This window comes from Ostrea edulis, chromosome 4 (assembly GCF_947568905.1).
Source record: "Ostrea edulis chromosome 4, xbOstEdul1.1, whole genome shotgun sequence".
NCBI classification, from domain to species: domain Eukaryota; kingdom Metazoa; phylum Mollusca; class Bivalvia; order Ostreida; family Ostreidae; genus Ostrea; species Ostrea edulis.
Window position 1 is genome coordinate 88767180 of NC_079167.1, and position 26784 is coordinate 88793963.

At 36.1% G+C, this 26784-nt stretch overlaps 1 protein-coding gene across 2 annotated transcripts; it reads left to right on the plus strand.

The window, feature by feature from the left end:
• The first annotated feature begins 1184 nt into the window (after window positions 1–1184).
• On the plus strand, window positions 1185–22917 carry LOC125668266 (uncharacterized). Of its 2 annotated transcripts, none has more exons than XM_048902161.2 (4): window positions 1185–1248; window positions 16664–16741; window positions 16831–17136; window positions 22496–22917. In XM_048902161.2, exons 2-4 carry the CDS (start codon window positions 16675–16677, stop codon window positions 22885–22887), a joined length of 765 nt encoding a protein of 254 aa, XP_048758118.2. In that variant the 5' UTR covers window positions 1185–1248; window positions 16664–16674; the 3' UTR covers window positions 22888–22917. The 2 variants fall into 2 exon arrangements, with proteins under 2 accessions (XP_048758118.2, XP_048758122.2); XM_048902165.2 differs by having other exon boundaries at window positions 16834–17136.
• Window positions 22918–26784: the final 3867 nt, after the last annotated feature.

The window sequence follows — 26784 nt, forward strand, 5'->3', positions numbered from 1 at the left end:
AATGTAAACAACACGGAAAATTCAAGGCAGCGAGGGCAGTTTGTGAAGTCTGTTACCGCAAATAGACACAAAATTGTCGCCGAAGTCCAGCGAAAAAGATGAGAGAAAAGTTTTGTTCTTTTACAGCATGACTATGCAATTTCCTCCGATGAAGACAACAGCACCGTTACACAATGTTCACACCTGACAGACGACATGTCATATGACAATGATACTGTCGCACACGAAGAGAACGTAAGTAAAATGTACACCATCTATTCTCTTGAAATAGTAAATCTTTAATTATAATCTTCCGCAAAATCATTACAACTCGTGTATATACATGTATTTTATAAAATCGTAGGTCCACAAATCAAGATGTACATCATGACTCTTCACTGGTCTGTGTATACACGCACATCCACACGAATTTTCAATATTCAGCTAAACTGACGTAATTATGTACCAACCAAATTAAACATCGATGGTAAGAATGGCTCTTGAATTTTAAAGGCATGATTGTACATTTTCTGATTCTACTTAAACCGTTTTTCTTCAACCTAGAGTACTATGTCGAGGTATATTGAAAATGAGACTGCACCGTTTCTAAATTACTCTCTTGGTCATTTCAATTCCATCGTACATACCTTGAAATCAACACTCTCTGAATTGATCATTTGATAAAATATCACTTATATATCTAACTGTCAGACATCTGTGGATTTAAACAATTGAATTGAGATATGATTTCGGTCAAAGTCAAGTGTGCCAGATATACTAAAGATAAAGGGAAACGGTAACTAAAATGTTTTGAATCAAATCTTTATCAATGTACAAAACCTATACATGAACAACACACGTCGTCTTAGTAATACAGGTGCTGCATCCTATCTACGAAAAAAAAACTTCGTATGGAGTGTGACCTGGTCATGGATTATGGAAAATTAAGAAATTAAGATTATTACTCATCGCTCGATATACTAGGCAGTTTTATCACAGTCCCGACTGCTGTTGTGTGGTACTGAAGTGATTCAAGAGCACATTGTATTTTTACAATCACTTGTTCAAAACTGAAAACAAGACTCGAAAAGTGCATACCGGGTACCGTATTCTATGTACATAAGACAATTACACATTTACAATGTAGTATCAGCTGACACAGCTTTCACAAATGGCGTATTAGCATGCAATGAAAAATGTATAAAAGTACAGTGGTTGTGTCATTGTCCATCACTGGTTGAACATAGTTACAGAGGAAGCAGCAATAAGGTAAGTACAGATACACCTCTGGTATACCAAGGGTCCGTGTTTGCTCAACTCTCCATTTTGTATTCCTTATTATGAGATTGATCACTGTTCGTTATTTTCACCTTTCATACAAAGAATCGAAGAAATTCTGAGAAATAAGTAGATTGAGGAATTAGGACTGTAACGATTCACCGAGATACAGATACTGTTCAATGTAAAAGCTCGATTCAATGTTTGATTCATTCATCTTCGGTTTGATACGTTATCTAAAATCAGGTTAGGTAAAATACATCGGACTTGACATGTACTTATTATTTTTCCATGCACAATGGACAAAATGGCGTCCGATAACGATCAGACTCAGTTGGCCTCGAGCCTGACAAAAACAATAATGAACTTATTCAGTTTCAACTACAGCTTACCGTTCGTCGATTTTGAAACGGTTTGCTTTTAAAATTGTGACTGTGAATCTTCGTAATTAATTTTTTCTTCAGTCATTATTTGTTTCTTATGATATGAAATTTCAGAATTAGATTTAAAAAAGAGAATTTTTATTGATATTGAATAAAAATAAGCTTTGTGATCATTTGGTTTATAATACTATATATATCAGTGATTGTCAAAACAAAATCTGATGACAGAATTATGTTTGGTTTCCTTTCACTCCAGATCACAGGCAATTGCATCGCTTGGGGTAGAATTTACAATTAAAAAGTAAAGGCATAGAACTCTAAATATAGAGTAAGTTAGCCGATGTAAAAACAATCAACCAAATGATATGAAATTCTACTCTGTATTCTAATCTATTCATATATAATCAATCTACATTACTACCAAAGTTCATCGCAAATTCCGCACACTTCCCAAGATATGCAGGAATGAATTCGGAAAAATGCTTATTATTTGGTCAACTTTTAGCTGGGCCCTGGCACTATACAACTAAACAGAATGTTTGAGCATTGCGACAAGCTATTACATAGAATATGCAGTAAAATTTAGATATCATTTCTAAATTGAATTTCTTACCCCAATTCATAAAATGAAGTCCGTGATAGCTCCAAGTGACAGGAAAGGTGTAAAAACCGTCATTTTAGAAACTATATGTTTATTAGTATTTAAACATTTACATATATGTTTATAAGTATCATAGCATATAAGTATCATAAGTAAAAACTTTGGTTTTTTTTTATTGTATTAGTTTATTTAAACATTTATTTAAAAGTATAGATGTAGCTATACATGAAATTCAGGTATGTTATAAGTATAAATGCAAATATACATAAAATTCAGGTATGTTATTGTGTATGATTATGTAAACATCTCCTTTTATGACAACTATTTAGATGCAATGTCGCAGTTTGTGTGTATGCAGGCCTGCTGCATACTATGATATATTCAATATTATGTAAGATTGCCGTATGTATACGATTTGTGATTTGCATCTATTCTATATATGGCTCACCTGTTTACATATAATATATATATAGATATTTCTAAGATAAACAACTTTGTATTCAATATTTGTATTCATCTGAGGATTGATGTTAAATTCCAAAAAGCGCTAGTGATGTGATTTGAATATATTTTGGAACTGCATATTTTCCTGCTTTTTTATTTAATTATTTTGACTGTGTGATATCAACTCTTTCTATTTGGATTATATATATATATAGATAGATAGATAGATAGATAGATAGATAGATAGATAGATAGATAGATAGATAGATAGATAGATAGATATAGATAAAATAAAATAAAATATGACAACACGTAAAACGTAAGCGATTTCATTTTTTAAAAAATCTTCAGACGTTTTACATTATGAAAACAAACACCTCGTAACATAAATTTGCTCCCTGTTTCTACCAACTAGTAAATTTACGATAATGTTAAAGATATAAAATAAATGAACTTTTAGTTATAAATCATAGAATATTGTATTTTCCAACTTTGAATTGAATTTGATAAAATTATTTCTCATTGAACTCGTATCATCTGGAGTGCGTCAGCATAACGCCGTGCTCCCACTTCCTAACGTCGTGCAGATCACAATTCAAAACTAAGATTACTTTATTAAAATATAATACATGTATTGTGATTTCCGCTTTAAATGTGTTTATTTTTATTGATTTCTGTGTGTGGATTTTTCTTTCCTTTTCGAAATGCACCCGTGACAGTAGCTTGGCCAAGCTGTCAACAATGCGACGTATTATAAAATTTAAATAATAATTGCACTGTTTATTTTAGAAAAACAGCGCTAATTACAGATGTATAAAGGAAAAACATTACCAGACAGTGTGTAGACAGCGACCCATACAAACATTATTTACTCGCAATATTGCATGCGCTAGAATTTAGTGATCGGCAATCAGAAGTTTAAAAAGTCAATCGGTATAATCATCTTTTTAATAGAAATTAATTTGAAATTAGAGTTTAGAAAATATTAGATACATGTAACATGTCGAAGAAATCTAGACCTTGCCAGTTCTGTCTTTCATGTCATATCATGGTTTAGTTTTCTAGTCAGCTAAGATCAAACATGCAAATTGCACATGCATGGACTTGTGTCTTTCTTCTGCATCCATTTCATTTAATTGAATTTCAAATTTACAAAATTAAAGGAACAATTGCATCGATTTTAAGTAAACCCGTCTCTCTTATTACAGTATTTGTTGAATGTGTTAATGGTGACGGCGGTAAAAAAGATTTGTGTCTAAAAGAACTCATCCTTATAGATTGACCAGTGTGAGAGTAACTCACCAGACTTCGCTAGTGAACAGAAGTTGTTTTTGGCGTTATGAAAATTATACAAGGGACCTTGAAATAGGTAATATTTGTGACCTTTAGAATCATAAACATTTCCGAATCTGCATTGGAAAAAACAATGGCGTCAACCATGCCAACACGTGGAAATAAAGGAAAACAACCCGCAAAAAACGATGAGTGTCTAACAGGTGATGACTTTACCTCTATGATAAGTATGAATGAAAAAACAGAACCTAAAGAGCACTTGCAATGTGACGGCAAAGTAAATAATGTCTCGTTTCGAATTGCACCTGAGAGTGTAGACCAATGGAAAGCAGCAGTAGTCCGCTATTTTGGCGAAAACAACTCAACGAAACTTAAAAATGGCAACGTCATCAAAACTACATTTGATGTTGATGTCACAGAGACTTTTGTGAAAATAAACTTCTATCAGACAAGGTCGGCTGTTATCCAAGGGGTTCATTGTGCTAAGTTCAATGATCAATATTTCAGAGACTTGAATACACTTGTGAAATGCATGAAGCACACCGAAACTCTGGATAATGAAGGTGCTACTTTTTCTGACAACGAAGAGACCATTCCTAAAGTAACACACATATCTCCTACAGAAAATGTTGATGAGAATAAAAATACAATAGAAACTGTAAACCACCCATGTATGAACTCTGCAGCACAGAGTCTCAATAACAAACCATCAGCTGATGATAATATCGTAAATACTATTCTCACTAGACTAGATAACCTGGAAAGTAGTTTTGTTAAGGTCATATACAAGATCTGTGCACAAGCTAGCAATGATGCAGTTCAGAGACTTGAACACAAAGTTAAATCCCTTAGTTATGCAAATTCCCCAAACAAAACTACAGGGGAAGTGTCCACTCTAAAAAACAAACTTGACACAACAGAGAAAAGACATGATGAGCTTCAGTCTTTACTGCACAATACAGTCCTTGAAAAAGAAATATTACAATCAAAACTGGAAAGTCAGATTGCTGTATTACGTAATAAAACGGATTGTGCTGAGAAACGTATAGTACAACTCAACAGTGAAGTTAACACTCTAGAGGAGACGGTGGAATCTAAGAACTCCCAAATCACAGAGGAGAAACGACATAAAAGCTTGACCACAGAGATTTATAAGCTCCAAGGTGAAAGAAACCTAATACCAGCTACACCTAGCCATCAAAAGAATCATGATGATTGGCAGATCCAAGGGCCAGCACAAAACACCCAAGCTAAGAGGTACTACCCAGCACAGAATGATATCATTGATGATGATATACGTAAGAGGTGCCCTGCACAACAGACTGTGCAACAGAATAAAAGGAACAGAGAAGAGATGAATCCTAAACGGAACATAAGAAGAAAACAAGTTCTCCTTATTGGAACCTCAAATGTGAAGTATATGAATTCCAGATTCGTTGCTAGATCAAAGGCATATGTGTACAAAGTCCAGAAATTTACAGTTGAGGAGGCCCTGAAATACATACAGGAAAAGAAGCCTGAAACAGATTTTGATCCAAAAGTTGTAATCTACCATCTTTTCTGCAACGATGTGGAAAAAAAACGACAAGGATACCTTGACCAAACAATTGCAGAACGTTGTAACCTGTACGAAGTCGAAGTTCCCTAACTCGAAAATTCGAATATCACTTGGCCTTCCAAGGAAAGATCTAGATCTCAATCTAAAAGTAAATACTCTAAATGTCACCCTACAAAACGTGTTCCGAAGTGATCCGTGTGTTGAACTTTGTGACAACAGCAAGTCAGCAACCTATTTTACAGAGGTAATGTACAAAGGGGCATCCTGAATGATAAAAAACACCTAACAAAAAGAGGAACTCTCATCCTGGCAAACAATCTGAGGGATGAACTCTATCGGATGATATGACTGTCAGAAAAGTGAGAAAACACTTGAAACTCGGAAGTTGGAACATTCACTCCTTTTAAAATTCCTTGTCTGATAAATCATCAGACAGAACGGTTTTTAGAGGAAATCTCTAATTATGACATATTAGGCTTGCAAGAAACCAAACATGATGACCTTGATATTTATTGTGAAAATTATGAATGAATTAGAATATCTCGTAAAACTGAAAATGGTTTTCCTACTTTTGGAGGAATGATTTTATTGATTAACAAAGATGTTAAAAAAGGGGGTCACAATTTTGAAAAACTCTAGTGATGAAATTCAGTAGCTAAAACTCTGTAAAACTTACTTTGGTTTTAACAAAGATATCTATGTTTGTTATGTATATATGCCAGCTTCCAATTCCTCGTATGTAGTTAGACATAATCTAGATGTATATATGCCAGCTTCCAATTCCTCGTATGTAGTTAGACATAATCTAGATGTCATGAGTATGTTAAATTCAGATGTTATAGAATATGACAAGTTAGGAAACTTAATAATATGTGGTAAATTGAATGCAAGAACAGCCAATTAAACAGAAAATGTAAATTTTGACTAGTATGTACCTATGCCTAGTAATGATGTGGGTTACAATTTACCCCCAAGATTCAGTCATGATGATGTATGTAATGAGAGGGAAAAAGACCTTATGGAATTGTGTGTTTCTACCGATGTACAAATTTTGAATGGCGGAACATTTGGTGATCTTTCAGGAAAGTTTGCCTCTTTCCAATACTATCGCATATCCAAGCTTGTCTTGGATATGCGCATTTATCTCCGTAACTGTATCCTTGTCAGTTTTTACTAAGAGGGAAGGGGGTTCTTATCTATTCCGGGAAATTTAATTCTGCAATAGTCTAATATATATTGACACGTACACATCACTTCCTTTCTGGAACATTCTTCCAAACGGCGTGGCCATTCAAATTGGTGCAGCGTAAATTGTTATACACATCACTTTAGAATATGCCGAAGACCAAATCAAAAGGGGGAGGGGCATCCAGATCCACGACGTCGGACCAGTCTTACCATGCTCAGGCAGTATAGACGGGGCGTAATCGTAGGACACGGAGGAGCAATGATGCTGACCCCAGTGTAGCACATGGCGGAGTCCAGCCACAGATACCTGTGGTCCAGCCCAACGATCACTTTCATGCAACCCCCACAGCGGGTGCAGCCTGGGGTAGAATTATCGCCGAGTACAGTTAATGCTATTTTGCTCAATGAATTTAATTAGGGCCCACAACCGTTATCTACAATGATCAATTCAAACCAGGACCCATTGGCATATCATGTTGGTAACCACATTAAACATAAAATAGTCAATGGTAAATTTGTTAATTTAGCCACTTTGCTTGTACGTGACAGCAGTAATTCTCAGATAGCATATATTCTCTCAGTCAACAAATCTGGCCAAATCATTGCACATCCTAAGCAATCAAACAAAATCACTACTATTGAACGCTGGACAGATTGATTGATTGATTGAATATTGTTTAACGTCCCTCTCGAGAATATTCACTCATATGGAGACGTCACCACTGCCGGTGAGGGGCTGCAAAATATCGGCCTATACTCAGCTCTTATGGCCTTGAGCAGGGAGGGATCATTATCGTGCCACACCTGCTGTGACACGGGACCTCGGTTTTTGGGGTATCATCCGAAGGACCGCCCCATTTAGTCGCCTTCTACGACAAGCAAGGGGTACTGAGGACCTATTCTAACCCGGATCCCCACGGGAAGGACAGATGCGTTCATCATATTTACTAGCATATATATTGCTGCTCATCTAGATAAAACACAACAATTATTAAGTACGTCCACGATGTTAGACTGGGGGCAGAAAAGTCACAGGGTTGGCCTAATTATGACGAGCAGTTTCGCTTGCTCACGGCAACTAATCCGTCTATGGACTGGGGCAGGGTTGACGCAGAGCTTTGGCTCATTTACATGACCCCTTTAAACACAGGGCTTGCATATGAATGGCAGTTTTTATATTGACAAGTGTTTACCTTTTGGTTGCGCTATTTCAAGCAATTTTTTTTTAAAATGTTCTCATCATTTTTACAATGGTTGGTCATAGAAAAATCAGGGATTGAAACGGTTCATCATTACTTGGATGATTTTATTTTTGCAGGCAGTGCGCATACAAGCCATTGTCATGTCCTTATGCATACATTTCAGTCTATGTGTGTCGAGATGGGAATACCTCTGAACCAGGATAAATCTGTTCAACCCACTAGCTGTTTAATATTTCTCGGTCTGGAGATTGATACTATCAAAATGCAAATTACAATACCCCGAGAAAAGGTTGACGAACTCATGAATCTCCTACTGTTCTGGGTCTCGGAAAATAAAATTAAATTATCTACCCTTCAGAGCCTGGTGGGCAAGTTAATTTTTTTTTGGGCAAAGCAATACCCGGTAGCATGGCATTCAACCGTAAAATTTACAACGCCACGATTGGTTCCACTAAGCCATCGCATCATATCAGAATCAATCATTCCATGCGTGAAGACATGAATACATGGATAAGCTCTTTGAGAGGATTTAATGGTGTAGTGTATTTCCCAGAGAGGGAGTAGGCCACCCAGAACACTTTACAACTGTTCATGGACAGTTCAGGTGGATCTACTTTAGGTTGCGGGTGTTATTGTCAGGGTCAGTGGACCTACCTTCAATGGCCACATAATTGGGTCATTACTTCCATCTTGAAAGTCATCACATTTTTAGAACTTGTGCCCATTGCGCTAGCCATATCAGTATGGGGCAGTAGGTTGCAAAACAAAAACATACTATTTCATGTGGACAATATGACCTTAGTAACAGTCATCTAAGTCACATCGGGTCCTGTCGTTTGTTAGTCCACTTATCCTTCAATCATTGCACTTCAATATTCAGTTTAAAGCCCAGCATATCCCTGGGAAAACCAATAGAATTCCTGATTCTATATCTTGCAAGCAGTTGGACTTGTTCAGGGACTTGGCACCTACAGTCGACCACAGCCTTCAGCTTCGTTCCAGAGGCTGCTTTGTCAAGTAAATAAGCCGCCTTTTACACTCATCCTTGTCAGCAAACACCAACCAAGCATTTATGGTGGGTATTCAGGCATTCAACCATTTCCGTATCATTCAGGGACTACCTAACACATGGCCACCACCGGATACTCACTCAATACATTTATTGCATATTTATCCATACACGGTTACAAGCAATCCACAGCTAAAGCATACATCTCTGTCATTAGGATTCAGTGCAAACCCCACTGGAATGCGGATCCGACTAAGCATTTTATAGTACAGAAATTGTTGAAGGGTATGAAGCGCACAAATTCAATGTCGGATGCACGTTTATCTATCACAATGGGCATTTTGAAACTAATCATAAATAAACTACAGGTTGTATGCTCTAGCACATATCGTATGAGACCCTTCTTTTTAAAGCATAATTCTCGCTAGCTTTTAATGCCTTGCTTAGGATAGGGGAATTTGCTTTGTCAAAGGACAATTCTGTGGATCGGGTTTTACTACTGCGACATTTCCCTGCACACTAACTATTTAACAATTCACATTAGATATTCGAAAACTGGCCAATTAGGAAGGGACACCACATTGACTGTACATAAGATGACTGGAACTACTTGTCCAATACAGGCCATGCACGATTATATGGAGGTTAGGGCACCGAAAGCGGGGCCATTATTTTGTCATTACTCTGGTCAGCCTCTTGCTCGTTACCAATTTACATCAGTTTTTTCACCATCGCTTAATTTAGCTGGGATAGACAGTAGGCGCTTCAAATCCCACTTGTTTCGCATTGGTACATCAACTACACTCGCACAACAAGGCATGTCAGCCGAAGTTATTCAAGCTCCAGGTCATGGAGATCTGATGCATATCAGTCATATATTCGCTATCTCTTAACGTTCATATGCATTGGGTAAGTAGCATGCCTAACATTCACCAAGTTTTTCATAGGTCAAATTAAAGTGTGGATTGTTGGATCCTCCATTATTAAGAGGGCAGCAGTGGCTGCCAGATCCAGGACAGGGGGACCAAACCTTAACGTTCCAAACACGACCATTTGGTGGCAAGGTTGCGGGGGTATGAGTTTATATAGTTGGTGACGAAACTTAAAATATTAAAGCAGGTGCAAGATATTCCTGATTTTATCATTGTTCATTGTGGGGCAAACAACATAGGTCGTACCAACCTGTGGTCACTGGTCAGACTCTTCAGTCAGCTGTACTAAAAATAACCAAACTTTTTACTAGTGTGAGATTAGTGTGGTCCTCCCTTCTGCCTAGATTTAGATGGCGTTATTCTACGCAGGTACAGGCAATGGAAAGCGCCAGAGCAAGAATTAACATTGAGGGTATTAGGTTAATAGCTTCAAAGGGTGGGGCGTTCATCAAACACACACAGTTTGAAGCTAAGCCCGTTCACCTGTATCATTCTGATGGTGTGCATCTGTCACAGCTCGGGAATGTCTTATTTGTGAATAATCTACAAGGTGCCCTTGAAACCTTCATTGGTGGCAGAGTTAATGCATTTCCTTAGACCTGTTTCGATTTGCGGCAATCTGGTTAGTGGTGACCATTTGAGTTGGCGTACTGCCGCCGTCACCACGGTTCTTGGCACTCCCCTGGTGGCGGTTGCAGTCCCACAAGCGCTCCTGTTTCATGGGCGTGTGTGACACGTGCAAGTGGCGTTTCGACGCACCCCAACTCAAATGGAGGAGTGCACCTAATATTCTGCAGCTTCATGCCATGAACTTGAAAATTTGCAGTATTGATTGATGGTTGAATTGCTGATTGAATGATTGAATTGTTGTTGACATTGAATTGTCGGACTATCGATTGATTATCTTAATCCTTGTACTATTGATTGATTGATTTATTGTATTTGCATTTGGTGACGTTGTGCACTTGCGTTTACCCAGTGAACAATTCGCCCATCTGGGGCCGTCAAATGCTGTCTGACGTGTTTCATACCGATTGTTAAGCCGTTCTTGGCACACTGATTTTGACTGCGGATAACTCCGTTTACCTGATCAGGATATAGGGCTCACGGCGGGTGTGACCGGTCAACAGGGGATGCTTACTCCTCCTAGGCACCTGATCCCACCTTTGGTGTGTCCAGGGGTCCGTGTTTGCCCAACTATCTATTTTGTATTGCTTGTAGGAGTTATGAGATTGATCACTGTTCGTTATCTTCACCTTGCATTTGATTGATTGATTGTTGAGGGGCGGCTCTGTGGTAGCCCCCAACCATCACCGCGGCCAAGAGCGCCAAAACAAATAAATACCGTTCATTATATAGTGGTTGTAAAGTGTTATTTTTGGACAGGAATCGGTAATAAAATGGAAACATTGTTGATTACTGTTTAGTTACAAATTCCTTTGCCAATAATGTGTTATACTTCTATGTACATGATCACATACCAGTTCTCTCTGATCATGCAAAAATTAAAATTTATAATATTTGTTCATTTGAAGAAATTGTTGCTCCCAATTTAGACCATTACACTAATATACCCTTTTCATATGTATGGAACAAAAGCTCTGAAATGCCTTTTTTAAAAGCATTTGATAGCTCAGAGGTTAAAGACAAAATGTTACGATTTGATGAATGTGCAAAAAGGGTATGTAGTTCTATGGGTTCAACAACAGATACTGATGAACTATTTGGGAAACTTTAATAATACATTATATAGTGCCTGTAAGCGCTCACTAAAGATTAAACCAAGTAAGAAAACTAAACGTAATAAAACCCCTAATCATAAGAAATGGTATGACAAGTATCTTGCCCATATGCGCTCTGAACTAATAAGGAAAAGCAAAATGTAATCAAACTTTCCAAGTGACCCAATTATAAGAGGGCCCTTCTTCAGATTCCGTAAGCTATATAATCGATGTTGCAAACAAAAATATAGGAACTTTAGAACAACAATCATAAACAAGTTAGATTCCCTATATGAAAATGACCCAAATGCATACTGGGAACTTTTGAAAGATTTGAAAGCAGAACAGCAAACAAATGACCAGTCCATTAAGATATCTAGTGAACAGTGGGTAAATCATTTTTCCACACTACTCAGTATTGATAGCAAATTTAGTACTCAGAATAACTATTTTGAAGACCTCCTTGCTAAGTCAGAGAAATCTTATAAAACATTTACTTCTTTAGACTATACAATTAAAGAAAAGGAAGTCATTAATGCAATGAAACATCTTAAAAATAATAAAACAGCTGGATTGGATGGCATTAAAAATGAAATGCTAAAAACCAGTGTACATTATGTTTTACCATATATGATAAAGCTATTTAACATTATCTTGTCCTCTGGCAAATACCCAGAGGAATGGAAAACAGGCTTTATTAAACCACTTCATAAGAATGATAGTCCATATGATTCCTCAAATCATAGAGGAATAACAATAACTTCTTGTTTATCCAAAGTATTTAATAGCATACTGAATACCAGGTTACAAAATTACTTGGACTCCGACAATATTATTAATAAGGTTCAAATTGGCTTTCAACCAAAAGCCAGAACTAGTGACCACATGTTTGTACTTAGAACCCTAATTCAAAAATATACAAATAATAAATCCAAACTGTATGTTTGATTCATTGATTTTTCTAAAGCCTTTGACACTGTTTTAGACATAATGGGGCCTTTTATAAGGTCATTAAGAAGATGTACACGGCAAAATCAATGTAAGTAAAACTTAAAAACAAACTTATCAGATCATTTTAATCTAAAGTGGGTGTTAGACAAGGAGATAACTTAAGCCCAAATCTCTTTAAAATATTAATTAATGGTCTACCATCTTTATTTAATGATAATGATGATCCGGTTAAATTAGGTGACATTTCTCTAAATTGTCTAATGTATGATGATGATTTAGTATTAATTTCTAAATCTGAAAGAGGACTTTGGCAATGTATAAATAAGCTTGAAAGCTATTGTGAAAAATATTGCCTGTCTGTCAATCTCAAGAAGACAAAAATCATTATATTTTGCAAAAGTGGTAAAAAATCAGCCGAATTTTTTTTTCTATAAAAATCAAATTTTTGAACAAGTGTCATCATATAAATATCTAGGAATTGTTTTCTCCTCATCAAGCTCATTCACAAATTGCCAGTTTGATCTCTACAAAAGAGCCTTAAAAACATATTTTAAATTAGTCAAATGTTTTGGAAATATTAAACCTAAAATACATACCCTGATACACTTATATGGTTATACCGTAAAACCTGTACTGCTTTATGCGTATGAAATTTGGGGAACAATAAATACAGATACATGTTCTGCAAAATGCCCCAATTATTGTATGGAAAACTTCTTTAACAAAATGTACTGTAAAAAATGCACATTAAATTTTTGAAATATATTTGTGGTGTACATAAAAAAGCCTCAAATCAAGCTATTGTTGGTGAACTTGGTCGATTCTCAATGTATATTGATGTCATAAAAAGCTGTTTTAAATATTTACAAAGAATTTTAAATTCCGAAGTAAATTCCTTATTAAGAAATGCTGTACATGAATAAAATATTGTTTCAATTGTTGATAATAAGTTGTATGAAAGATTTAAATATCAGTGGTGTAATACACTCTCAGACAATGCAGACAAACAATTTGGTAAATTACGAACCTATGCACTATTCAAAACACGATTCTGTAGAGAAAAATATTTTTCAGTAATTCGTAATCCTCATGTTTTGCAATGTTTCACAAATTTCAGAATCAGTTCTCATTCTTTGGCTATTGAAACTGGACGTTACACACAAACACATGTAAATGAGAGAATATGTACTGTCTGCAAGTCTGACTGTGTAGAAGATGAATTCCATTTTGTATATATTTGACAGCATAGCATACCAACATTTAAGAAAACCATTCATAGAGTACATGAACATTTTGTGCAAGAATTTTATAAACCTGTGTAATAGACAAAAATTCATCTGGCTTATGAGCAACGAATGTAACAATATTATTGCAAAATTTGCCAATTACCTATATAGCTGTTCATTACTAAGAGAAGTTAATTTATCATGAACTTGTAAATTTTATTTTTTATCTATCTTTTGGATAATCACTCTTTTATGATTTATGTATATGAACTTTGTATTCTTTGTATGCCCCCCCTGGGCCCAAAATTGGAAACAAATTACTTACTTACTTACATCTCATGTTGTCAATGTATACAAAAATACATGCATTTTGTCTTCCTTATGCTTGTAGTAAGTAATTCTAATAGTTCGTTCGCCGAAATATTGCGATAATTAACCACAATACCGACTTAAATCTAAGCCATGATTTCAAATTGTTTATCTATAGAACACTAAACCATTTATGTATTCTGTGTATATTATTTTTAATGACAATTGTGTAACATGCATTAGATTAAAAGGAGAAGAACTCGTAGGTTGTACGAATTTGCTTCTGATCCTTTTGTATATATTATATACAATAAAATACGTTCAAATCAAATCAATCTTTGTGTCTATATTGAGAGAAAAATCCCAGCAAATCTAATTGGCAGTTTGTGGACGACTGCAATCAGAGACGTCCGTTCTTCATGTTCACCTTGCTCATTTCACATCCTGTACTTCACTGTGTGGCATTATCCATATTTCATTATTTCTTGTACTTCAAATGTTTGCATATCGCATTAACAAATCTCCTGATATATATATTTTTTTACTTCTAAATATTATACATTTAAAAAGGTGAAAAATGAGCAGTAATGTATATTTGAAAGATACCTTTATTTTTCAGTTTTCCATTTATTATAATAGTTGTAGTATTGTATATTGCATATTTAAAATAGAAATAATGAATAGTCCTTGGTTTACATGTATAATATGTATATGTATATACATAGTTGTGGGCGTGTCTTCACTGCTAGAAAGACGCAGATCTACTGACAGATGTTCAGGATAAAGTTGAATATATCCATGAAAGGTGAAGATAACGAACAGTGATCAATCTCATAACTCCTATAAGCAATACACAATAGATAGTTGGACAAACACGGACCCTTGGACGCACCAGAGGTGGGATCAGGTGCCTAGGAGGAGTAAGCATCCCCTGTTGACCGGTCACACCCGCCGTGAGCCCTATATCCTCATCAGGTAAACGAAGTTATCCGCAGTCAAAATTAGTGTGCCAAGAACGGCTTAACAGTCGGTATGAAAATTATGTTAAATAGAGCACTGTTTCTGCGAAAAAGTACTCTGAAACTGATAGAGAAAAGTTACTGGAGTTCCTCATTGACAATCATCCGACAATCTTTAAGAATTTCCTTTGACACGAATTGTGCTCCTTATTAGCCAACAGACTATTGCAAGATCTGGTATGAAAGGTGAAGATAAAAAACAGTGATCAATCTCACGACTCCAACAAGCCAATCTAATTAAAATTAGATGTTAGATCCGCTCGCGTACTCGCTAATTAAAATTAGATGTATTCGAGTACGTGAGCGGATCTAACATCTAATTTTAATTAGATTGCCAACATGCAATACAAAATACATAGTTGGGTAAATCCGAATGCATATTTTTCTAACTTAATTTTATTCACGGTTTCTTAGGAGTGATTTAAAGGAATAACCTTCGAAAAAACAAATCAAGGAAATTCGGTATTATTTCAAAATGATAAACTCCTTTGTCGTAAACTGGCATAACACACACACACACACACACACACACACACACACACACACACACACACCACAGGGTTTATAGATGTATGCGTCATTGTAAACTATTCTGCTGATACAAGGTAATACTATTTAGAGTATGTTGAAGCAACATTTATATTAATTCATCAAAGAATATATCTGAGAAATAATATGATCTTTATCTTTAGATTGTCTTTTGAAATCTGCAGTACTACATGTTATAATATTTCCCCCTGTAAATTTTTATAGAGAGTAGCCATGCTTTTACTATGCAATAAGAGTTCGCTATTTGCTTACATAACTCGATGATTGTGACGTCATATGAAAGGTGAAGATAACGAACAGTGATCCATCTCATAACTCCTATAAGCAATACAAAATAGATAGTTGGGCAAACACGGACCCCTGGACACTCTAGAGGTGGGATATATTTTCACATAGGCCGAAAGGATGCATAAGTCATATATACTTCGAAAAATCTAATGAAAATAGACAGAATATCGGGAACTATGTCTGTACTCGCTCGTTACACAGAGACAGAACTCGCAAGCTCGATCTTATTTAGCATACAACAACCTTTGGAGGACATATATCCCAATATTCAGAACATCAAATCTGAGTATAGCAATAATAATGAATAGACGGGGAGGGGGGCAAGTAGTAAATAAACAAAGAATGTTCGTGTATAAACTGTCTTAAAATACCCCTAAGATGTTATGTACACAAGCAAAAGGTGTAAATAGGGTGGAGTGGAGATTGTGAAATGTGGCTAAAAGATCAAGTGCTGGACCCCCTCCCCCTTTTCAAAAATTCCTGGATCCGCCTATGGGGATACAACCATTATACAAACACTAAGACCACAGAAACTCTGCAGACGGCCCTGAGTCATTCCTGTGTATATTAAAAGTATAGACAGCACCCTGATCTCTTGGCCAGGTTAATTCCAGGTAAATAACAATGACCATAGATGAGCTCCGCCCACATCCAGTGATCCGTGAAGAAACCGTACGGTATTTTTCTTTGGTCTATAAGTATCGTTTTCTATTTCTTATATACGATCTTGTAGAAGAAAAACAGATGGAATATTTCACTCGTGTATGCATATTACTGGTGTTATCATTGGTCGCAGAGACATGTGCATCAGGTAAGTCATATGCTTATTTCTTGCATAGATATTCAATTTCAAAGAAAGGTACAAAGCTGGTATCAAAAATATATCTTATCTCACTTCAGCAGATCAGTCGTATGCCCTCTGTGGTGGTCAAAAGGGTTTTATACGTTGTCTGAAAGGAACCAAAATTCAGATTCTAACCGCCAGTTACGGACGAACAGACCCCAAGCTGTGTCCCAGTGGTAAAACAGATACACGAACATGTCATTCAAAAACATCGGAACTGAAGGTCAAATGGAACTGTAATGGGTACAGGACATGTCATCTTCAGGCCACTGACCAGAACTTCGGGGATCCGTGTCCTAAGTATTCCAAATATCTGGAGGTCAAGTATCGTTGCGTGAAGACCCCAAATCCACATCCTGCAGGTATGACATAAATAAACAACAATCATTTAAATACCGCAATCCACATTCTATATCGTTGCATGAAGACCCCAAATCCACATTCTGCAGGTATGACGTAAACAAATAACAACAATTTATTGAAAGTAGACATTAACGGCAAACTGATAACTCAACTGTATGACAAACGGGATTATTTCAGCATCTCCATCGTCAACTTCCCATATTTATGTAGCAATATTCCATTATCACCTGCATATGGTGCTTACATTTCTCAACTGATTCGATACGCAAGAGATTGTTCTGCGTATGGTCAGTTTTTAAATCGAAGCAAGCTACTGACAAACAGGTTGATGGTACAGGGGTTTCAACAGTCTCGATTGAAGTCAGCATTTCGCAAATTCTATGGTCGTTATAACGATCTAGTTCGTCAATACAACCTATCATTGGGTCAAATGCTGTCGGACGTGTTTCATGCCGATTGTTAGGCCATTCTTGGCACTCTGATTTTGACTATGGATAACTCCGTTTACCTGATCAGGACATAGGGCTCACGCCGGGTGTGACCGGTCGACATGGGATGCTTACTCCCCCTAGGCACCTGGTCCCACCCCTGGTGTGTCCAGGGGTTCGTGTTTGCCCAACTATCTATTTTGTATTGCATATAGGAGTTGAGATTGATCACTGTTCGTTATCTTCGCCTTTCATTTAAAGACCCCAAATCCACATTCTGCAGGTATGACGTAAATAAACAATACTCATAATTTCTCGATGAAAAGGAAATATATTATGAATTTTTCATTTGTATTGTATAATTTATATATCACCGGAGTCACTCTGGTGACCTACTGTTATCCATTTTCGTCCGTCGTCGTGCGTAGTCCGTCGTGTGTTAACATTTTAGCATTTTCAGCTTCTTCTCTTAAACTACTCGACAAATTTTGACCAAATTTAGTGTGTAGCATCTATAGGGAAAGGGAAACTTAAATTGTGAAATTCATGATCTCAACCCCCAGGGACAGTAAAATTGTAAAAATTGATACAATTTTTAAAAATCTTCTTCTCTACTCCTGAGTATCCAGCAGACAAACTGATCACGTTGATATAATGAGCAAGGGTGTCTACCGAAATTGTGAAATGCTTTGTCCCAGGGTCAGGCGTTGTAATGTTAGGGCGGGACAAATATGGCAATATAGTGAAAATTCATTAAAGGACACCTCTTATGTTTTTAAAGTATACAAAATGATATGTATTTTGTCTTCCTTATGCTTATAGTAATTAATTCTAATAGTTCGTTCGCCGAAATATTGCGACAATTAACCGCAATACGGACTTAAATCTAAGCCCCGATTTCAAAAAGGATAGGTAGTCACGTGGAAGAGTGACGTCATATGCGACCTTCGTCGATCATCTTATTGTGAACGTAGTGTTAAATATTTTTAAAAACTCGTATTTTCGGGGCCTAGTTTATTTATCATGGACAACATTTATTTCGATGTTAACAAATTTCCCGAGTTTTACAGGTTTAGCCACCTGTGCATACAAAAAGCGACCCAAAATGTAGCGAGCAAAGCGAGTATGAAATCTGCAATTGCGAGTATATAATGTTTACATGGGGTCGCAGTCTAAACACTATTTTGGTAATGTTATTCCTTTAAACATCAGCAATTAGCGTTGTTTGTTTGTTTGTTTTAAAATAACAGTTCAACTATTACTAAGGTTTCATTTTTGGATTAGACAAATTATGATACGATATATCATTGACAACTAGACCTAGGCCTGTTGTCACTGGTGCATTTCAAAAATAAAAAAAATATCATTAAAAATGATCAAATTTATAGTGGAAATCACAATACTTTATTTTCATTTTATTTATCATTATTTTTTTTATCTACACGTTGTTAGGAAGTGGGAGCACGGCGTTTATATTTCATTATTTGTTATTAAAAGTTCAATTATTTTTTATCTTTAATTTTTTTTGTAAATCTACCAGTTGGTAGAAACTGGGAGCACAAGTTAGGCCTTTATGTTATAACACGGTGCAGGTCAATTGGTGCGAGTGTGAAGACCAGAACGGAATGCATAGGCCTACATGTAACAGTGTTTAGCTTTGACAGAACGATTTTCTCGCAGTTTATCTAGACCTCTGTCCAAATGCTTTTTTTGAAAAAGTACAGGGACAAATGCTACTGGGTTTTTTTATTGCACGTCCTTACGCCGAGAAATAATAGCCACGTCTTCCTTTCTACTGACAGCTAGTCAGGAGCCAGTTAAACAATACAAAACACCCTAATGCAGTGTTATTTACAAGCCGTTAATGTGATAATTGGATTTTTATCCATTAAATCTAATCTGTTTATGAAATGGCTAACAACCGTTTTTCGCTCAAGGTCGCATAATGGCGCGTAAAATATCGAATCAATTATGCATATCGCAAGACCCCCCCCCCCCAAAAAAAAAAACACCGTACGGTTTCTCCACAGATCACTGAATGTGGGCGGAGTTATCCATGGTCAATGTTATTTACCTGGAATTTACCTGGCCAAGAGATCGGTTGTTGTGTATATTTTTATGATATACACAGGAAATTTCTCAGGTTATCACAAATTATGCTTAGTGTCTTGATTTGTGCAAAGAAAAAAAAAATTAAAATATCTACCTACATGCATACCGCATTTCTATTTTCCGTAAACCTTCAAACTTGGTCATATTTATGTATTGCAGATAACAGATTTAGCCCATTTCTAAACCTCTGCTTTTTAAAACTTCTAATTAAACTGTTATATATCGTATATAAAGAATTTCCTAAATATAATATTACCCGGCGTTTCCGGGCACTTCCTGGTGTCCTGGGAGTTCGCGGTGTCGTGGGTGTAGTAGGTAAAATATCCATGTTTCGAGAGAATGAATAAATCCAAGTAGATCTGTGTACATGTATAACCAAATGAAGAATGATCAAGATATCCCTCAATATGGGCCGTCTGTAGGGTTTCTGTGGATGTAGTGTAAATCAGCTAGTCTAACCCCCCTTTCTCTCTCCCTTACTCTCAATCATTGAATAAATGAGTAATTATTGTCATACGTATGCAACACTATTGCCATGCCATACTATTTCATCTACCTTTATTATTGCTACAGTTTTACACATTTCTCTCTCTCTCTCTTTATAAATATAAAACCGTAATAAATTATAAATAGCTCAATAATTATCTCTCTCTCTCTTTATAAATATAAAACCGTGATAAATTATAAATAGAAATATCTCAATAACTCTCTCTCTCTCTCTCTCTCTCTCTCTCTCTCTCTCTCTCTCTCTCTCTCTCTCTAAATATAAAGCCGTGATAAATTATAAATAGAAATATCTCAATAACTTATTTATGCTTTTTTACTATTGTTTGATTTCTGATTGTGTAATTTATAATGCATGTGGTATCCCAAACAGAAGCATTTTTTTAACTATTGTAACAGTTTTACGCATGGGCAATATAACCATTATACATGTTGATGTGCTGCGCCAATAAAGAATTGTTCCTTTCTTATAAATATAAAGTCATAATAAATCATTAATAGAAAATATTTCAATAACTTATGTTTGTTTGGTTGTTTTTTTTATTATCATTGTTTGATTTCTGATTGTTTAATCTATAATACATGTTATGTATATAGATGGAGAGAGAAAATACAATGATAAATTGCATTGTGTAGGGGACGTTAGCCATTAAAATATTCTAGGTGCGAGTCAATGCTATCAAAACTCAGGTATACTGGGGCTTTCCTCGAGATCTAAAGACTGCCGGTCATCATTAGCCATGATTGTTATCAAAACATCTTTCTCAGGTAGCTGCAGACCACGGTCTCTGCAAACGTCAATTAACCTAAGCTCTATTGTTAAAAGTTTGATTGACCAGCGGCTTATCATTGATCATGACACAGGTAAAATTTAGGGGCGTTAACTGGGGTCGAGACAAACTGGTCGTCTATTTCCACCCCATCTTCACAAGTCAAGGGTTATTGATTCGTTACCTCGCACTAACCCTTGACATCAGTCGCTATTTAAAAGTTGGGCTCGATAAGAAGCATATGATTGGTTTGCAGCCTGAAGCTGCAAACCAATCAGACAACGGCTTTTATAATCGGTCGAAAACAAAACTAAACAGTAAACACGCATGGCGACGGCATTATGGTGTAGAATTTGTGGCCAATTAGTACAAGACAGATACCGTCGATTGATTTTTGGGAGTTCGTTTTGCTTGAAGAAACAATTAGACGAGGTTTTGGGGTATGAGCCGAATGAAAATGATGGATTGTCGAAGTACGTTTGTCGACTATGTTTAAACAAATTGTCCAAAATAATGGGAACAACTTCGTAAGATAGCGATTTACCACTGCCGGTTTTAGTCCCAATAAAAACATCTTTTCCTTCTCTGATACATGATATCGAAAGCTTTTGGTTTTCAGTCAAATGATCGATTTGATGTTTTTCATATATCTTTTCGTCAACGGACACCATTTTTTACTTTCTGTTTATTCCCTTACCAAACTTTCATCTGAAACAAGAAATCCCATTGGCTGATTAATTTTACCGTACTGCGTCATCCTTCTTCTCGAGCCCAACTTTTAAATAGCGACTGATGTCAAGGGTTAGTGCGAGGTAACGAATCAATAACCCTTGACTTGTGAAGATGTTTCCATCCAAGACTAGTCAAACACGCGATTAGTACAGCAGAATCTAAATGTAGGAAAAAAGTAGTTATGAAAAAGATAGAGAGCCGTGGCTTGATAATCGAACCATGGTTTAAACCAGTGAAATCCTCTGTAACAAACCAAAATATACCATACAAATAAAAATGAAAAATTTATACAATAAAAATGAAAAATAAACAATACCAATGAAAAGTATACAATATGAAGGAAAATATTACAACACTAATAGAAAATACAAATGATGTTTTCATAATACAAATGAAAAATTATACGACACAAATGAAAAGTTATAGAATGCTAATGAAAATTTATACAATACAAATGAAAAGTTATATAAAATAAATAAAAAAAGGTCCAATATTGCAATGTTTTACATGCAATACACATCTTCACAAGCATTGAGCATTGTGATTTAGTCGTCGTTCAAGTAAGAGGTTTTTTTACTAGAGATTTTAGCGATCTTTTCTACTTCCTTTTTTGTATTCGGATGTTTGATAATTATAGCACGTGAAAAACAATGAAAATGACAAGGAATGCACGTGAAAACTGAAAAGGTATAAACATTTATACCTAATCGGAATGCAGAAATATTAGTAAATGTATACATAGTTAATAGCTGTCCAAATCTGCTGAAGCAAATGTAAAATGTATTCTAAAATTTTAAATTATACATTTGCAGAGAAAACAATCATCGCCTTTAATGCGTACACCACCAAACATTTGCACCTAAATCCAAATTCTCCTATCAATGTTGTTTATGATGGCGTCCATCTCAACAGAGGAATGGCCTACAATCGTCATAGTGGATTCTTCACAGCGCCCTCTGACGGACTGTATATTTTTACATGGACAAGTTTGGTGCTCTCTAAAAAAATCTTTGACACAAATATTCTTGTCAATGGAATTCATAAAGGCTACTCAAATTGTAACAATCGTTATAATCCAGGGTTTGGAAACTGTGCCAATACTGTACCACTGATTCTCAAAACTGGTGACAAGGTCAACATCCGTACAACCACCGCTGACAATTTGTCTGCAAATTGGTCGAGTTTCAAGGGATGGAAAGTGTAAAATATATAATAAAGAGAATTTTAAAGAAGAGATGTTTGTAAAACATATATGCCCCCCATGGTACAAAATTGAAAAGGGTTATACACATGCATCATTTTATTGATAGTAGTATCACCAATTCAAAATATTGAACAGAGAATATCTTCCTATGTCAAGAGTGGATTGACCATGTGACCTAAAATTCAATAGGGGTCATCTACTCCTTATGCCGTACCAGTGTACCAATTCGGTGTCATTCAAGCAAATGATTCTTAAAATATAGAAGGCAATATATTACTATGTCCAGTTTGACCCTTGACCTTTAACCAAGTGACCTGAAAATCAATAGGGGTCATCTTCTCCTAACGATGTACCAATGTACCAAGTTTGATGTTTGTCAAGCAAAGGGTTCTTAAGATATTGAGCGGGCAATATATTCCTATCTCTAGTTTGACTCTTGACCTTTGATGATGTGACCTCAAAATCAAGAGGGGTCATCTTCTCCTAAAGATATACCAGTGTACCAGGTTTGATGTCTACCAAGCGAAGGGTTCTCAAGATATTCAGCAGACAGTATATTCGTATGTCCAGTTTGACATTTGACCATTTGACCTCAAAATCAATTGGGGTCATCTACTTCTGACAATGTTCCAGTGTACTAAGTTTGATGTCTGTCAAGCAAAGAGGTCTCAAGATATTGAGCGGACAATGTATTCTTATGTCCAAAGTAGATTGACCCTTGACATTTAAATTTTTGACCCGAGAAAAACAATAGGGGTCCTCTTCTACTCCTAACCAACCCACATATGAAATATCATTACGATCAAGTGAATTGTTCTCAGGATATTGAGCGGACAACATGTGGTCTACCAACCGACCGACAGGTGCAAAGGAATATGTCCCTCTTCTTTGAAGGGGGCATAAAAAGGAATTACCCCGTTGTTTGTTAAATAGTACGTGTGAATAATAACGAGATAAAATGCACAAGCATTTTGAGAGTAGCCATTGTATGTATAAACAATGAATTGTGTTTTGTTGTCATTATTGGGGAGATGACAGTCAATAGCATTGTAGGAAAATTTACAAGACACACTGACAACATACACGGTGACGAATCAGCTGACAAAGCTTGTAACAACATTGTTTGCTTGTAAGTCTCATTATTACAACTGTATCTTAAACGAACTTTGCATTACGTCCACTTTCGTACCTATACTCCAACTGCCCTTTCAAAAGACACATTTAATATTCCAGTCAATGGGTCGAATGAATATTAGTTACCGTACCTATACTGGATTCCTAAAATTCATAAAAAACCCTTACAAACAAAAATACATTGCTGGATCCAGTAAATGTTCTACTAAGCCCCTATCTTTGCTCCTCACGAAAATATGAACAGCTGTGAAGGAGAAACGTCAAATGTACAGTGCGACTACATATGCCAGAAGTGGTGTAAATCAAATGTGGATTCTAGAATATTCTAAAGAAATTTTTAGTAAACTTGCAATCACAAAAGTTTTCTCAAATCAACAATATCAAAACGTATGACTTTTCAACTCTTTACACGACCATTTCTCACAATAAATTAAAGACTATACTTTTTGACATGATAGACAGTTGTTTCTGCAACAAAAATGGAAAACGCAAATATTCCTCTCTAGTGATCATTCATCCTAAATATTACTTTGTTCAACACCACTCTGATTCCACGCACAAGTACTCTGAAGTTGAAAAAAAAAATGCTGGAGTTTCTCATTGACAGGGGATGCTTACTCCTCCTAGGCACCTGATCCCACCTCTGGTGTGTCCAGGGGTCCGTGTTTGCCCAACTATCTAATTTGTATTGCTTGTAGGATTTATGAGATTGATCACTGTTCGTTATCTTCACCTTGCATTTAACCATCGAGTTTGTATCTCTGCTGGTGGACAGTCTGTCCCCGAGGATACTTGTCGCTCGATATATGTTCCTTCATGAATATACACAATAACGAAACAATACTGGCTGACACGTCGCCCAGTATAAAAAGGTGTCACTCTGTGTAGTCTATAAGGGACACAGGCTCCTACAGATCGGTTGGTGTCCCTCGGATTATCCTTCAAGATATCAAAGATTTGTCGTATGTACAATCGTCAGATTGTCAGCTTTGGTACAGAAACCAAAATTCTTATACCCAAATTAAAGACTGTTATGTTCCTTTAAGAGATATATTTGATAATTCCTTTTCAGACCTCATGTGTTCAACCTCAAAATATTCTGCAAAAAATTGCAAAACTTGTGATATACTGATCACTAAAAATTCATTTAGTAGTAATTTAACTGGACGTAGTTTCTGTACCAAAACGTTTGATAATCTAACTTGTAAATCTTCTAACGTTGTCTACGCCATTGAGTGTAAACTGTGTGGCTTAATTTATGTGGGAGAAAGCAAGGGTTCACTTAATAAAAGAATATCGGGGCACAGATTTCAAATTAATAATGGTGGTAACCAACTTCTTTACAAGCATTTTAATGCACCGGACCACTCCATCTTGTCCATGAGGGTAAGGATTTTAGAAAAAAAATTACCATCACACAAACAATCCTACATTAAGCACCCCTTTTCGTAGACAACGAGAAGATCACTGGATCAGGACCCTAGGCACTGCATTTCCATATGGATGCAATGATAGTGTATATGATGTGGGAAATTTGACTAGTCCACAAGGAAATAACGTTAATGTGATGGGACTCTTTCCCAATACCCAAAGACGAAAACGCAGTCACGGACACCGTTCATATAAAAGACCAAGTATAAATGATGTCACGTTTGATTCACTTTTGCCTCACGTCAACAGACAATTGGGTCCACATCATATTCGTACAAAACTTTACTCTATTCCATTGAGGGTTTTACATACGTTATTTGAAGAAGCTATGGCTAGTCTATACTTGGATTTTTCAACACCTGAATATAGACTTAACTCTATGATTATGGATGTTGCCTTCCACAGGCTCTATAAACCAGCACGGACCATGGATGATATTCCTTCCAAATCATGCCGTCAGTTCCTTAAGCTCAAATTTACAAACAAAGGAATAGATGCCGTCAACATAAGCAACATTCTTCGTCAAAAAAGGGTTCAGTCGTGTATTCCAACTTATTTCAAGTTCAAGTCTACACCCTGTATTTCCTACAGCTATACTTCTACTATTGCATCCAAACTTTTTGATTATAAACAAACTTTGCAGTGCTTAGATATAGACCATCTTATACGTAATCCACCAACATGTTCTTGTTCTTCATCTTCTTTCAACTACAGTCCAGCTGGACATGTTATTACTGGTGATGTTGATATAGTTGAAAATGAGGACCTCAAATCACTTATTCTTAAAGGTCCTAAATACAGAGAACCTCCGTCTTTTAATTGGCGACAGAACTTCATCTCTATTATGAGTTCTGTCGAAGATTATGCCAGACGATGGGCTAAATATGAAAAAGAAGAACTTGATACATTGTCAGAATGGGTTAAAAGCATAAGAGGGATATTAAAATCCCGCATTAGACACATGAAAACAAAAGTACGTACCATCTATCTTTCTGTGTTTAGTAAACCAGAAGTGATAAAAGAATTAGATAGGTTACATGAGGAATATGTTTTGGTTCCAGCTGACAAAACTAGTAACAACATTGTCTTTGTTTGTAAGGCTCATTATTACAACTGTATTTTAAACGAACTTGGCATTAATTCCACTTTCGGTAATCATACTTATACTCCAACTGCCCTTTCAAAAGACGAAATTCTTCAAAACCATGCTTCAGTTTTAGACACATTTAATATTCCAGTCAATGGGTCGAATGACTATGAGTTACCGTACCTATACTGGATTCCTAAACTACATAAAAACCCTTACAAACAAAGATACATTGCTGGATCCAG

Coding starts and splice junctions, on each gene's coding strand:
- LOC125668266 (XM_048902161.2), top strand. CDS start 16,675: ATGGAATATTTCACTCGTGTATGCATATTACTGGTGTTATCATTGGTC. Junction 16,742..16,830: donor CGCAGAGACATGTGCATCAG/GTAAGTCATATG, acceptor ATCTCACTTCAG/CAGATCAGTCGTATGCCCTC. Junction 17,137..22,495: donor CCCAAATCCACATCCTGCAG/GTATGACATAAA, acceptor ATACATTTGCAG/AGAAAACAATCATCGCCTTT.